General features: G+C 42.8%; 1 protein-coding gene across 1 annotated transcript; it reads right to left on the bottom strand.

The window, feature by feature from the left end:
* Nucleotides 1–2,813: 2,813 nt before the first annotated feature.
* LOC104996126 (PRAME family member 12-like) lies at nt 2,814–16,735 on the bottom strand. The gene is made up of 5 exons (XM_010850250.1): nt 16,449–16,735; nt 15,470–16,042; nt 12,215–12,729; nt 3,230–3,317; nt 2,814–2,874 (listed from the first exon to the last, which is right to left on the bottom strand). The coding sequence occupies exons 1-5, from the start codon at nt 16,733–16,735 to the stop codon at nt 2,814–2,816; spliced, it is 1,524 nt and encodes a 507-aa protein (XP_010848552.1).

Genomic DNA, 16,735 nt, shown 5'->3' with positions numbered 1-16,735 from the left:
AAACTGACCTTTTCCAGTCCTGTGGCCACTGCTGAGTTTTCCAAATTTGCTGGCATATTGAGTGCAGCACTTTCACAGCATCATCTTTCAGGATTTGGAATAGCTCAACTGGAATTCTATCACCTCCACTAGCTTTGTTCGTAGTGATGCTTTCTAAGGCCCACTTGACTTCACATTCCAGGATGTCTGGCTCTAGGTGAGTGATCACACCATTGTGATTACCTTGGTCATGAAGATCTTTTTTGTACAGTTCTTCCATGTATTCTTGCCACCTCTTCTTAATATCCTCTGCTTTTGTTAGGTCCATACCATTTCTGTCCTTTATAGAGCCCATCTTTGCATGAAATGTTCCCTTGGTATCTCTAATTTTCTTGAAGAGATCTCTAGTCTTTCCCATTCTGTTGTTTTCCTGTATTTCTTTGCATTGATCGCTGAGGAAGGCTTTCTTATCCCTTCTTGCTATTCTTTGGAACTCTGCATTCAGATGCTTATATCTTACCTTTTCTCCTTTGCTTTTCGCTTCTCTTCTTTTCACAGATATTTGTCAGGGCTCCCCAGACAGCCATTTTGCTTTTTTGCATTTCTTTTCCATGGGGATGGTCTTGATCCCTGTCTCCTGTACAATGTCACGAACCTCTGTCCATAGTTTATCAGGCACTCTGTCTATCAGATCTAGGACCTTAAATCTATTTCTCACTTCCACTGTATAATCATAAAGAATTTGATTTAGGTCATACCTGAATTGTCTAGTGGTTTTCTCCACTTTCTTCAATTTAAGTCTGAATTTGGCAATAAGGAGCTCATGATCTGAGCCACATTCAGTTCCCGGTCTTGTTTTTTCTGACTGTATAGAGCTTCTCCATCTTTGGCTGCAAAGAATATAATCAATCTGATTTTGGTGTTGACCATCTGGTGATGCCCATGTGTAGAGTCTTCTCTTGTGTTGTTGGAAGAGTGTGTTTGCTATCACCAGTGTGTTCTCTTGGCAAAACTCTATTAGTCTTTGCCCTGCTTCATTCCATATTCTAAGGCCAAATTTGCCTGTTAATCCAGGTGTTTCTTGACTTTCTGCTTTTGCATTCCAGTCCCCTATAGTGAAAAAGACATCTTTTTTGGGTGTTAGTTCTAAAAGATCTTGTAGGTCTTCATAGAACAGTTCAACTTCAGCTTCTTCAGCGTTACTGGTTGGGACATAGACTTGGATTACTGTGATATTGAATGGTTTGCCTTGGAAATGAACAGAGATCACTTGTTATTTTTGAGATTGCATCCAAGTACTGCATTTTGGACTCTTGTTGACTGTGGTGGCTACTCCATTTCTTCTAAGGGATTCTTGCCCACAGTAGTAGATATAGTGGTCATCTGAGTTAAATTCACCCATTCCAGTCCATTTTAGTTCACTGATTCCTAGAATGTCGATGCTCACTCTTGCCATCTCCTGTTTGACCACTTCCAATTTGCCTTGATTCATGGACCTGACATTCCAGGTTCCTATGCAATATTGCTTTTTACAGCATCAGACCTTGCTTCTATCACCAGTCACATCCACAGCGGGGTATTGTTTTTGCTTTGGCTCCATCTCTTCATTCTTTCTGGAGTTCTTTCTCCACTGATCTCCAGTAGCATATTTGGCACCTACTGACCTGGGGAGTCCTCTTTCAGTATCCTATCATTTTGCCTTTTCATACTGTTCATGGGGTTCTCAAGGCAAGAATTCTGAAGTGGTTTGCCATTCCCTTCTCCAGTGGACCACATTCTGTCAGACCTCTCCACCATGACCTGCCCATCTTGGGTGGCCCCACGGGCATGGTTTAGTTACACTGAGTGAGAGAAGGCTGTGGTCCATGTGGTTAGATTGACTAGTTTTCTGTGATTATGGTTTCAGTGTGTCTGCCCTCTGATGCACTCTCGCAACACCTACTGTCTTACTTGGGTTTTTATTTGGGACTGGGACTTTAAGACAGGATAATTATGTTCACAGATTAGTGATCAGAGTTTCTTTTTAGAAATGCTTAGGTCTGATGTGGTTTTTCCTTGTCAATACCACCTTCACTCACCTGTCACCATAACAGAGATATCTCTTCTGAAAGAAATCACATACATGCCTGCACTACATCCATGCCCCCTAATTTATAGCTTCCTAACCTGATGTCTTTTACCAGAGCTTCTATACCAGTTTTCTCACACCTTGATTGCTCCGCTTATGTGTTACCACACGTCACAGTAGAGCCGCAAATGAGACAATGCATTTGATATGTTACTATTGTGCTCACTGTTTCTCGCCTGTGGTGCTCCCCTCACTTTAGCATCTGGTTCAGGAGGCCTTCGAGGAAAGATGGAGCTTTCATATAGACATCCCAGAGGTACTGCAGCCTGAGGATCTGAAACATAAATTGCAGAAGAGCCTGATGGTCCTGTTCCTCAACAGCAGACCCATGAATAGGGGAGAGAAGGAGTCTCTGAACATTGCTCATCTTGCTCAGGAGAGGAGCAAACTTGGCCAGAGTGGACAGCTTCTGGGTGAAATTCAATTCCATCTCCTGGATACAGTCCAGCTTCAGCATACTGAGAACTTTCTTAATATTTTCCTTGGACCTTGAAACAATCTTTATCTTCTTACAGCATAGGTGTATGGAGCCTTTTTGCTGTTCCTCCCACCTGAAAGGGTAGCTGAGAAATTTGCACAAAGTCTTTTTCTTGAGCCAAAGATTTATGTACACCTCCAAGGGAGCCAAGGGATGCTTTGTCCTTGGCATGTCCTTAGCCACTGATGCCATCAGCGAGCTTGAGAACACATGGTACATATCTCCAGGTCAAATGTTCCAGAAGTCCTGGCCAGTATTTCTCAAGTCCAGCACCCGCAGTTTGCACTTCCTATGGGGAAACAGAAGATCGGGTGAGAGTCTTTAAAATGTACACTGAATGAAACTACAGCCTCAGAATTTAGGCAACATTCTAACTTCCCATCTTTGCTTTGACTTCACATTCCTGATATCACCTTCTGTCTTTTCTCTTTCCTCTCTTGCTCACTTTCCTCCAGTCCTTTTCGTCTTCCATCCTTCCTAGTACACTTTTGCAAGGTATTTCCCAATGTGATCTCAGCAGTGCTCAAGGCTTCTGAGCTTTTTCAGAAGTCTCTGGTCTGCCCTTTGGTCATTCACTCTCCCTGACACCGGCAGTCCCTTCCAGGACACCCAAGACCCTGCCAGGCTACCTGGATCAGACTCACCTGGGCTGAACCTTCTGGGCCAGCAGGACATCAAGTCCATCCAGCACTGCTTCTAAGGTTTCTTGGTGAGGCTTCTTCATCAGCCCTCCTAGAGGCAGGTGGGCAAAGGGCCAGGCTTGCACCATGGCCATCATGGTCTCACTGCATCTGAGAGAGAAGGCGGCCATGAATAGTGGTGGGTAGAGCTCCATGGGCAGATACTCCAAAGACCAGATGGCCAAGGCCTCATCTCTCAACAGGCTCATTGCTGCCAAGTTCACAAGTCTGGGTGGGTTGTGAGCACTCATCCTGACTCTTCTCTTAAAGGAATCCTGTGAAAATGCAAGGGAACAAAGCATCCTTCTCAGGTCAGTCATTCCTATAAGAGTGGTCTCTCTCCCCATCCTTCAGGGAAATCAAACCAGAGCCAAAGTCATCACCTTGGAAACGATGAACCAGAAAGGAAGAAACTCAGTTTGTCAGGCTTCCAGGCTAGATTTGGTGGCACTAAGCCATAGCTCTGCCTCTTCTCACACTGGAGCAAGAATCTCACAAGTACCAAGAAGACAGAAAGGCATCGAGTAGCTCCTCCATTTCCTTCCATTGTTTGCTTACTGCATGTCCCTCTTGCACATTTGTATCAGGAGACTGAACAGGCTGACTCCCTTTCTCTTGGGTGAAAACATTTAAAGTGTCATGTTCAGCCCAAATTATGGGGACAGAAGTTCATGTGGAATACAGCTTCCATCCTCAGTTCCCAAACTTAACTTTGCTGGGAAGAATGTAAGAGGTACCTTTAAAAGGAATGCCATTTGTGCATAAAGTAAAAACTTCAAATGTCAAGATATAGAATTTCAAACAGTTATATGTCTTTTATTAACAACAACAACAACAAAAAACTGCTTGATGAGACATTTAAATGATATAAGCTAAAGTAAAAATCAAAATATTTAGGTTGAAGGCAAAGCTACACTTTGAGGCAAAAAGAAAGCCTGAAATTTTTTTAACAAAAGAAAACAAACAGGAAAACTCTTCCTGTCATGTCAGACTGCGTTTCACCACTCAGTACATGCTTGGCATTGGCAGAACATGTTAGCTAATGCTGATAATTTACCAGCTCAGATGGGGTTGAGGGACTGCTCAGACCTCAATCAGACTTCAGAAATTAGAGCTCAGAAATGACTGAGTGACTGCACTCACCCCACTTCCAGTCTTCTCTTAAGTTTTTCCTTGAGAACAAATATTTCACTAGCTATTTCAGTAAATAAAGGATGCTGTGGCCAAAAAGCCATTAACCCTGCAGTCCCCCACCCTCCTAAGACAGTATGCTCCAAGGGGAATTCAAGGAGGAGAAAACAGGATGGTGTTCTAAAGTAGTCAAGATGCATATCATATGGATAAGTTCAATAAGACCAGACTTTTGCCTCTTTCCATACATAAAAAAAGCATGAAAAGGAACTTACCTGGTGGTCCAGTGGTTAAGAATTTACCTGTCAGTGCAAGGGATACAGGTCAGATACCTGGTCTGGGAAGATTCCACATGCTATGGAGCAACTAAAACCATGCCCCACAACTACTGAGCACTCAGCTAGAGCCTGGGACCCATGACTACTGAAGGCCACAGGCCCTGGAGCCCATGCTCTGCAATGAGAGAAGCCAGCAAACTGAAAAGCCAATGCATTTCAACTAGAGAGTAGACCCTGCTCACCACAACAAGAGAAAGGCTGCCCTCAGCAAGGAAAAATCAGCACAGCCAAAAAAAAAAAAAGTAAATAAATGAATATAATTATAGAGATAAATAACAATTTTTAAAAAGTATGAAAATCATTAATTTGAGATGAATCATTTTTATCATATGCAGTAATCTTTTGAAATTTTTTGAAAAAAAATTTTTTTTTTCCCCAGGAAATGACATTATGGACTCTGGCTCCACCGTATAACTCTTTTTCCACTCTTATAACTTTTGAACAGTTCCTCAGAGCAAACTGAGAAGCCACCTTTCTGGTTATAATCGTCTGTAAAGCCAACAAATAAAATGTTATGTTTTAGGTTGTGAATTTCTTGTCATTTGACATGCTCTTCCAAGACATTTTTCCAACCCACAGTGTCCTGTCCCCACTCATCTGAGTTCCAGGCGTTAGATGAAAACTATCGACTAAAATGTTAGTCACCACATGAAAGGAGAGAGTTACTTTATTTGGTGGGAGTGTTTAGAACCCAAGCCCAGGAGACAGTATCTCAGAAACTTTGAGAAAACTGCTCCAAGGAGGTGGCACAGGGAGTCAGGATATATACAAGTTTGTAACAAAGGGAACAGGCAGTCTGAACATCAAAGATTACTGTGAGGTTAAAAAAAAATAAACAGATACAAAGTTAGGGAATTCAGCTTTCTATGTATAGGAAGACGCAAGCCTCTTGGCTTACTGAATTCATTCCTTTCATATGCACCTCAGCTCTCTGGAACCAATTCCTCTTTCCTTGTTCACCTTAGCGGGTGGCAGATGGCTGCTTCTTGCATTCCCCCAGCTTCTCAGCAATCATCCTGGGGAATGGCGAAATCTGCTGCATTGGAGGATTATGTCACTGTGCAAATATTTGTACTCAAGTAGCATTTACAGGACAGCCCAATTTTTTCAAAATAATTTTTTTTTTTTGATGATTTGGCTGTGCTGGGTCTTAATCATGCGTGTGGGAACTTTGATCTCCCTTGTGCCCCTGAGGGATCCTTTATTTGTGGCATATGAACACTTAGTTACAGGATATGGGATCTAGTTCCCTGACCAGAGATTCAACCCAGGCCCCCTGCATTGGGAGCATGGAGTTGTACCCACTGGACCACCAGGGAAGTTCCAGGATAGCAAGATTCATTAAAAATTCTAATGTATACAGTCTTGATTAGAAAATTTATTTCTATCCTCTGGTCTGATCAACCAGCAGGTGGCCTAGGAGACCTACAGCTCAGAATGTCTATCACTGAAGATGAATCCACTATCTTTTATTTCCTCCCACCCTTAGGTCCCCTACACTGGCTACTGGAACAGCTTAGGCGAACCCTGATTCACTGGTGACCACAAGTAGTGTGTGAGTCCAATTTCAGTCCCTGGATTTTGCTTTCTTCCCTGTTGTGAGAATAGCAGGATAAAGATTTAGGCTATTCACTAAGAGGGAGAAGACTGAGGGGAAAAAAAAAGCACTGTGGAGGTCTTAAATAATAAGGAGCTCTTGCTCAACAACTCCAGAGCCAAGCCCTCAATAAGCAATATCTCACTGAATCCCACTAAAAGTCCCATAAACTGTGTGTGCATCCTTATCTTCATTGTGGGGGAAACAAAGTTCTGCCTAAGACTATAATCCCAGCCCTATATCCACTTCCTCCCCAGAATAAACAACTGCAGCCTCTGAATCCTTAGCAGGGAAACTTTATTTGGCTGCATTTTGTTTAGAGGCACTGTGTAAGTTACATTTATGTGTCAACTTCACTGAGATGAGATGCCCAGGTCTCATCTCAGGTCAAACACTAATTCTGAGAGAATCTTCAAAGGAATTCCTGGAGATTAGCATGGAATCAGTAGACTGAGTAAGAGATCAGCCCTCACCAGTATGGGTGGGCATCGCCTTACCCTCTGGGTGCCTGAATGGAACAAGGGCTACTGCTCTCCCTCTCTCCTTGGCCATGAATACTGGTGTTTCTGGCTCCTGAACTTGGAAAACTCCAGGCCATACACAATTGGTGCCCTGGTTCTCAGGCCTTTAGCCTTGACTTAAAATTCAGACTTAAATTGAAGAAAGTAGGGAAAACCACTAGACCATTCAGGTATGACCTAAATAAAATTCCTTATGATTATACAGTGGAAGTGAGAAATAGATTTAAGGGACTAGATTTGATAGACAGAGTGTCTGATGAACTATGGATGGAGGTTCATGACATTGTACAGGAGACAGGAATCAAGACCATCCCCAAGAAAAAGAAATACAAAGAAGCAAAATAGCTGTCCGAGGAGGCCTTACAAATATCTGTGAAAAGAAGAGAAGCAAACAGCAAAGGAGAAAAGGAAAGATATACCCATTTGAATGCAGAGTTACAAAGAATAGCAAGGAGAGATAAGAAAGCCTTCCTCAGTGATCAATGCAAAGAAATAGAGGGAAAAGAATAGAATGGGAAAGACGAGATCTCTTCAAGAAAGTTAGAGACACCAAGGGAACATTTCATGCACAGATGGGTTCAACAAAGGACAGAAATGGTATGGATCTAACAGAAGTAGAAGGTATTAAGAAGAGGTGGCAAGAATACACAGAAGAACTGTACAAAAAAGATCTTCATGACTGAGATAATCATGATGGTGTGATCACTCACCTAGAACCAGACATTCTGGAATGTGAAGTTAAGAGGGCCTTAGGAAGCATCACTATGAACAAAGCTAGTGGAGGTGATGGAATTCCAGTTGAGCTATTTCAAATCCTAAAATATGGTGCTGTGAAAGTGCTTCACTCAATAATTTGCCAGCAAATTTGGAAAACTCAGCAATGGCCACAGGACTGGAAAATGTCTGTTTTCATTCCAATCTCAAAGAAAGGCAATGCCAAAGAATGTTCAAACTACCGAACAATTGCACTCATGTCACACGCTAGTAAAGTAATGCTCAAAATTCTCCAAGCCAGGCTTCAGCAATACGTGAACCATGAACTTCCAGATGTTCAAGCTGGTTTTAAAAAAGGCAGAGGAACCAGAGATCAAATTGCCAACGTCCTCTGGATCATCAAAAAAGCAAGAGAGTTCCAGAAAAATATCTATTTATGCTTTACTGACTATGCCAAAGACTTTGACTGTGTGAATCACAATAAACTGTGGAAAATTCTGAAAGAGATGGGAATACCAGACCACCTGACCTGCCTCCTGAGAAATCTGTATGCAGATCAAGAAGCAACAGTTAGAACTGGACATGGAACAACAGACTGGTTCCAAATAGGGAAAGGAGTACATCAAGGCTGTATATTGTCACCCTGCTTATTTAACTTCTATGCAGAGTACATCATGAGAAATGCTGGGTTAGATGAAGCACAATCTGGAATCAAGATTGCTGGGAGAAATATCAATAACCTCAGATATGCAGATGACACCACCCTTATTGGCAGAAAGTGAAGAAGACCTAAAGAGCCTCTTTATGAAAGTGAAAGAGGAGAGTGAAAAAGTTGGCTTAAAGCTCAACATTCAGGAAACTAAGATCATGGCATTCGGTCCCATTGCTTCATGACAAATAGATGGGGAAACAGTGGAAACAGTGACAGACTTTATTCTTTTGGGCTCCAAAATCACTGCAGATGGTGACTGCAGCCATGAAATTAAAAGATGCTTACTCCTTGGAAGGGAAGTTATGACCAACTTAGACAGCATATTGAAAAGCAGAGACATTACTTTGCCAACAAAGGTCCGTCTAGTCAAGGCTATGGTTTTTCAAGTGGTCATGTATGGATGTGAGAGTTGGACTAAAAAGCAAGCTGAGTGCTGAAGAATGTATGCTTTTGAACTGTGGTGTTGGAGAAGACTCTTGAGAGTCCCTTGGACTGCAAGGAGGTCCAACCAGTCCATCCTAAAGGAAATCATTCCTGGGTGTTCATTGGAAGGACTGATGCTAAAGCTGAAACTCCAATACTTTGGCCACCTGATGCCAAGAGCTGACTCATTTGAAAAGACCCAGATGCTGGGAAAGATTGACAGCAGGAGGAGAAGGGGAGGACAGAGTATAAGATGGTTGGATGGCATCACCGACTCAACAGACATGAGTTAGAGTAAACTCCAGGAGTTGGTGATGGACAGGGAGACCTTGTGTGCTGTGGTCCCCAGGGTCACAAAGAATCGGACACAACTGAGTGACTGAACTGAACATATCTTTTAAAAGAATAAATTCTTGCTTATTTATGGTTAAAATCAATTTTAAAGTCTAATTTATTTCTTGCAGCTTTAAAATGTTTTTAAATTTCCCACATGATTTCTTCAAAATACTGTATTACCTCAATAACTTTTAGAGAAATGTTGTATATAAATCACTGTGGAAGTATTTATTTATACTCAAGTGCCATTTACAGGAGAGTACATTAAAAAATTTTATTTATTTATTCATTCAATTATTTGGCTGTGCCGGGTCTTAGTCCAGCCTACAACATCTTTGATCTTCCTTGTGTCCTTGTGTGTGTGTGTGTGTGTGGGGGGAGGGTACTGAGTTGTGTCCAAAACTTGGGACCCTATGGACTGTAGCCTACCATGCTTTTCTATCCTTGAAATTTTCCAGGCAAGAATATTGGAGTGGATTGCCACTTCTTTCTCCAGGGGTTCTTCCCAACCCAGTGATTGAACCCATGTCTCCTCTGTCTCCTGCACTGGCAGGCAGATTCTTTGCCACCGAGTCACCTGGGAAGCCTGAGGGATTTTAGTTGTGGCATGAGAACACTTAGCTGCAGTATGTGAGATCTAGTTCCCCGACAGTGATTGAATCTGGGCTCCCTGCTTTGGGACCATGGAACAAAAAGTTCAATTGGGAACTCAGTTGGGAACAGAGAAGTTCCAGGATAGCAAGATTTATTAAAAATTCTAGAGTATACAGTCCTGATTACAAAATTGATTTCTATTCTCTGGTCTGATCTACCAGCAGGTGGCCTAGAAAACCTGAGGCTCAGAATGTCTATCACTGGAGATGAGCCCAGTCTCTCCTATGCCCTCCCATCCCCAGCCCCTCCACACTGGCTACTGGAACAGCTTGGGTGCATTTTGATTCATTGGTGATCACATGCAATATTTGAGTCCAATTTCTGTCTCTGGATTTTGCTTTCCTCCCTATTGTGAGTAATAGAGGTAAGTACAAAGGTTGAAGACTTACGCTATTCACCAGGAGGGAGAAGACTGCAAACAAACCAAAAAAAAAAAGCATTATGGAGTTCTTGCTCAACAACTCCAGAGCCAAGCCGTCAACAAGCAGTATTTCGCAGGATCCTGTTAAAAATCCCATGAACTCTGTGTGCAATATTATATTCATTGTAGGGGGAACCAAACTCTGCCTAAGGTCCTCCCAGCCCTATATCCTCCTCCTTCTCAGAACAAACAATTGAAACCACTGAATCCTTAGCAGAGATTGGCTACATTTTATTTGGCTGCATTTTGTTTAGACATACTGTGAAGGTTAAATTTATGTGTCAACGTCACTGTGAGATGAGATGCCCAGATCTCAGGTCAAACATTAATTCTGGGAGAATCTGTAAAATTATTCCTGGAAGAGATTAGCTTTGAAATCAGTGTATAGAGTCAAGAGATCAGCCCTCACCAGTGTGGGTGGGCATCGTCCTATCCTCTGGGGTCTGAATGGAATGAGGGCTGCTGCTCTCCCTGTCTTCTAGGTCATGAATACCAGAGCTTCTGGCTCATGAACCTTGAAACTGCAAGACATACACAAGTGGTTCCCTAGTTCCCAGTCTTTTAGCCTTGACTCAGAGCTACACCATCACTTCCCCTGCTTTTAAACCTTAAGACTAGGTCCGAATTATATCACAGTCTTTCCCAGTTCTTTAGGCAACAGACAGCAGACAGTGGGACTGCTCAGCCTCTGTAATCATGTCAGCCTCTTCTCAAACTATGTATGTGTCTATGTATCAGGTGAATCCTGAACAACAACTGCTCAGGGTCACTTAGATAAGGATTTTTTAAAACAGTAAATTTAGTTTTATACAATATGGAGTTGGGTTGAATCTGAGGAGGATGAACTGAGGATAGGGAGAGCTGACTATGAGTTATATGTAATATATAACATACATTTGTTATACATTTGGATGTTCTGATGTCCAGACAAGCTATCCTTAATTTTTCTGATAGACAGGGACTGGATTTGTGATGGGAATTATCTATTTTGATATGACCAATTACTAAAAATGTATAATTCTTGAATGTGGTATTCAAATAATAGATCCATGTTAAATGTTTTTGCTAATTTAATATTTTTCTAAAAAGAAGTTGCTTGTCTGGCCACAACTTGATTATATCCATAAGGACCACTACCCACCCATGATAGGCATGGAATGGTGAGAACCAGTATCATTTATTGGTAGTATGGAAAACATCTTGCAGAAGTGGGGACCTGTGCTTGTGGCAGTGAAGCACACAAAAAGGCAAGAAACTGCAACTTATACACCGACTGATAGAAGTATGAAGAATACCCATGTCAAGGTCATGGCCTGAGTCAGCAGTGAAAGCCCTGCAAAGAGCTCTTCACTGCAGTTGTTTGCCAGACACTGAGTATGTTCCCCTTTGTGTGTATTAACCCAGTGAACAGCCAAAGAAATAAGCAAGGAGGTAAGAGATGCCCAAGACAGAATAAAGAAATTTCAGGAATGTAAGGTTTTGAATCATGGACAACACAGTGCTTTTTTTTAAATCACAAACTGGAAATAATTAGGACACGTAATAATATATCATGGAGAACAGCAGCTGGTTTTCAACAAGCATCTCTTTATTTATTTATAATTAATTTTTATTGGAGTAGGACTTCTTTACAATGTCCCTTTAGTTTCTTGCTATACAACAAAGTGAATCATATCTATACATGTATCTACTCTCGTTTTAAATTTCCTTCCTATTTAGGTCACCAGGAAAGTATCTTTATTCTTGACCATTTCTGTACATCCATCTCCCCCCGGGATAACTGAAACATATGGGGCTCAAGCATGTATTCACCTAGGTTCATATTTCAGATTCTAGAGGCCCATGTCTCTGGAAGTTCCATCCCTTCCAGAGTCTACATTTCCCCCTGCAATACTGAGTCCCCCCTCCATATCGCCTTTCCTTTTCCCATTCACATTGAGAAGATGTCTGAAACCACAGCTCTCTTGTCCCTTCATGATGTCCTCATGTTCTAGATTTCAGTTACCAAGTGCCCAGAAGAAAGCCTTTAATAGAGGCAACTCTCTAGGCAGGGGCAGTACATCTGTATACAATGGGATCCAAATGATAGCATATGTTCTCACCACAGTGAAGACAGGGGCTGGGGCTAATCCAGATGATCCTGGGATGTCCTAAGTCTCTCAGAACCTCCAACAGCTGAGCCCGAAGCTGGGCAAGTCTCCCTTCCAAGAGAACACCCTGAGATCTGTAACTCTCCTGAGGGGCAGGATAACGCTCTTGCGTTAAGCAGGGCAGCCCAGCGGTGTGTCGCAGCAGCTTCTCCATAACGGCCATGGACAGGAAGTTCTCACACAGGCTGAAGTACCTGAGCTGGGAGCATCGGCTTAGGGCAGGCAAGATGGCCTCCAGCTGGGAGTCCGTGATCCCACACAGATCTAAGTCCAGTTCCTGGAGGGTGGCTTCAACTTTCTCCAGCAGAACGTGGAGGATCTCAGGATTAAAGTCAGTCATGGTGACACCACTCAGATCTAGGCCCTTTAGCTGACTGATGTTTGGGCTCTGGGACAGGTAGGTCAAGTCTGATTCTGTAAGCCAGCAGTTGGTTATTGACAGGTTGCTCAAGGGGGACTTCAGGCACCTGGGGAGAAACCAAACAATTAGTTCTTGGAAACTGAAGTGCCAGGTTGCATACTGGTGATAGACAAATGGCTTCTACGGAACTAACATTAGTCAGGCCATCTCTTGAGGGCCAATACACTGATTGTCCATCTTATTGAAGGCTAAGTCCTATCACCTTCACTGTGAGACTGAGTTACTTCACAGAATCTAGAGAGCACTCTCTCCTCATCTATCAAGCAGAGTACAACATATTCTACTTCCTTATGGGGATGAATGAAGATACTGGAATGCATAAGAACATGCTATGAGGAGAGCCAGAGAGAGTCTCTTTTAAGTGTGAACATCACTAAATATTAGTGTTGGGTGATAAGATCTAAAAATGACTTTAGATGAGGCTTCCTTCAGTCCAAGTGTGGGCTCCAGATGCCTCTATCTTTGATCAAGTGAGGTCCTAGAAAGATATACATAAGGAATCAACTTATATAAGATCCCACAACATGAAATGTGTTGCCTTCTAGAGGGGCTCACTTACATCCTTGCATCATCTACTGACTTTCTATCACTTTTTATTATCCTTTTCTCTCAGTTCAGTTAACAAACATCACCTCCAGAACCATGCTTCTCCCATATATCAGTTAACGTATCTGGAGCACAAAACACCATATTATAGACAGGGATATCAAGGGAATATTTCATGAAAAGATGGGCACAATAAAGGACAGAAATGGTATGGACCTAAAAGAGGCAGAAGATATTAAGAAGACGTAGCAAGAATACACAGAAGAACTACACAAAAAAGATCTTCATGACGCAGATAATCACGATGGTGTGATCACTTACCTAGAGCCAGACATCCTGGAATGCGAAGTCAGGTGGGTCTTAGGAAACATCACTACAAACACTAGTGGAGGTGATGGAATTCCAGTTGAGCTATTTCAAATCCTAAAAGATGACACTGAAAATGCTGCATGTGATATGCCAGCAAATTTGGAAAACACAGCAATGGCCACAGGACTGGAAAAGGTCCGTTTTCATTCCAGTCCCAAAGAAAGGCAATGCCAAAGAATGCTCAAACTACCACACAATTGCACTCATCTCACACGCTAGTAAAGTAATGCTCAAAATTCTCCAAGCCAGGCGTCAACAGTATGTGAACCCTGAACTTCCAGATGTTCAAGCTGGTTTTAGAAAAGGCAGAGGAACCAGAGATCAAATTGCCAGCATCCATTGGATCATTGAAAAAGTAAGAGAGTTCCAGAAAAACAACTGCTTTATTGACTATGCCAAAGCCTTTGACTGTGTGGATCATAATAAATTGTGGAAAATTCTTAAACAGATGGGAATACCAGACCACCTGACCTGCTTCTTGAGAAATCTGTATCAGGTCAGGAAGGAACAGTTAGAACTGGACATGGAACAACAGACTGGTTCCAAATAGGAAAAGGAGTACATCAAGGCTGTATATTGTCACCCTGCTTATATAACTTGTATTATTATATGTCATATAATAATATTATAACTTATTTAACTTATACATGATGTATAGAGTACATCATGAGAATTGCTGGGCTGGATGAAGCACAACTAGAATCAAGATTGCTGGGAGAAATATCAGTAACCTCAGATATGCAGATGACACCACCTTTATGGCAGAAAGTGAAGAAGAACTAAAGAACTCTTGATAAAAGTGAAGGAGGAGAGTGAAAAAATTGGCTTAAAAACTCAACATTCAGGAAACTAAGATCATGGCATCCGGTCCCATCACTTCATGGCAAATAGATGGGGAAACAGTGGAAACAGTGACAGACTTTATTTTTTTGGGCTCCAAAATCACTGCAGATGGTGACTGTAGCCATGAAATTAAAAGATGCTTGCTCCTTGGAAGAAGAGTTATGACCAACCTAGACAGCATATTAAAAAGCAGAGACACTACTTTGCCAACAAAATTCCATCTAGTCAAAGCTATGGTTTTTCCAGTAGTCATGTACGGATATGAGAGTTGGACTATGAAGAAAGTGCTGAAGAATGTATGCTTTTGAACTGTGGTGTTGGAGAAGACTCTTGAGAGTCCCTTGGACTGCAAGAAGATCCAACCAGTCCATTCTGAAGATCAGCCCTGGGATTTCATTGGAAGGAATGGTGCTAAAGCTGAAACTCCAGTACTTTGGCCACCTCACGCAAAGAGTTGACTCATTTTAAAAGACCCAGATGCTGGGAAAGATTGAAGGCAGGAGGAGAAGCTGACGACAGAGAATGAGATGGTTGGATGTTATCACTGACTCGATGAGCATGAGTTTGAGTAAACTCTGGGAGTTGGTGATGGACACGGAAGCCTGGTGTGCTGCAGTTCATGTAGTCCCAAAGAGTGGGACATGACTGAGCAACTGAACTGATAGGGAGTTTAGAAGAGTTTCACTAAGGGCACAAACCTTGTAAACACGGAGCTTCTCTTCAGGAATGCTCTGATCTGATGTAGTTTCCCCACTTCAACATCCTTTTTACTTACCCATTTTTATCATTTCAACATAGACGCCTCCAAAAAAGGAGGAAATTATAAACCCTGGGATGCAAACATCCCAGTCAGTACTCTGTACCTCCCCAGCAGGGTGTCTCACAAGAGCCACTAGACCAGTTTAACCCTCTACCTAGATTAGTGTGGTTATGGGATATCACATTTAAGGAGAGTGCAGCAAAGGAGACAACGCTTTTGACATTTTAGGGTTGTGTTCAATGTTACCCAGCTAGTGGTCCACTCCTACCTGAGCATCTGGTCCAGGAAGCCTTCAAGGAAGGAGGGATAGTCCAGATGGAGATCCTGGAGGTGGCCAAGCCTCAGGAACTGAGAGGTAATTTGGACAAGGTGATCCTGCTCCTGCTTCGTGAAGGCAGACAGGTGGATGGGGGAGAGACAGAGTCTCTGCAAATTACTCATCTTTCCTAGGAAAGAAGCAAATGTGGCCAGGGTGGACAGATGCCAAATCCAATTCACTTGCACCTCCTGGATACAGTCCAGCTGCACCATGCTCAGGATCTTCACAACGTTGTCCATTGGCATTGCAGAGATCTTCAGCTTTTTACAGCAGAGATGTACAGAGGCTTTTCTCTGCTCCACCCACCTAAGAAGGTAGGTGAGAAAGTTATCCAGGGTCCTTTTCTTCAGGCAAAGGTCCATAAAAATCTTCAGTGGAGCCAAGTGCCGCTTTGCTGTTGAGCTCTGCTCAGCCACTGGTACCATTCTTGAGCTTGAGCGCTCATAACTGCTGGCTCCAGACCATATGCTCCAGAAGTTCTGGCCAGTATCCCGTAAATCTAGCACCCGCAGTTTGCACCTCCTAGAGGAACAAGGAAATTGATGAGGATGTATCAAAGTACACACAGAATAAAAAAAACAGCCTAACAATTTGACAACATCCTGCCCACCTGTGCTGTAACTTAACATTTCTGACATCATCTGCTGCCTTATTCACTACCCTCTCTGCCTCACTATCCTCCATGCCCCTTCCCCTCTTAATCTTTCTGGTCCTCGACTTTAGTATCTCAAGGCTCTTTGAGGAAGTGGGGAATGTTCTTCTAGGCTCCCATTCACTACAGGCACTCTTCAACTTCCAGAAGGTACTTCCTTTAGCAACAAGGCTTCTGCATTACCATTTTCAGAATGCTTTCCACCCACCCGTTTTCAACCCACCTATCTCCTCTGGGACATCCAAGATTTTATCAAGGTGCTTTAAACACACTCACCTGGAACGAACCTTCTGGGCCAGCAAACCATCAAGTGCTTCCAGCACTGCTTGTAAAGGCCCCATATGAGGCATGTCAATCAAGCCTCCCAGAGGCAGGCGGACAAAGGGCCAGGCTTGCACCATGGCCTTCAGGGTCTCACTGTGTCTCCCGTGGAATGCCTCCATGAAAAGGTGTGGAAAAAGCTCTGTGGGCAGATCCTCCAGAGCAGAAAAGGCCAAAGCATCATCCCTCAGCAGATGCTTTCCTGCCAGGTCCAGGAGTCTGGATGGGTTCTGGACACTCAT

This window comes from Bison bison, unplaced genomic scaffold (assembly GCF_000754665.1).
Source record: "Bison bison bison isolate TAMUID 2011002044 unplaced genomic scaffold, Bison_UMD1.0 scf7180017864289, whole genome shotgun sequence".
NCBI classification, from domain to species: Eukaryota; Metazoa; Chordata; class Mammalia; order Artiodactyla; family Bovidae; genus Bison; species Bison bison.
The sequence above is the reverse complement of the archived record's forward strand: the minus strand, read 5'-3'. Positions and strand labels throughout refer to the sequence as shown.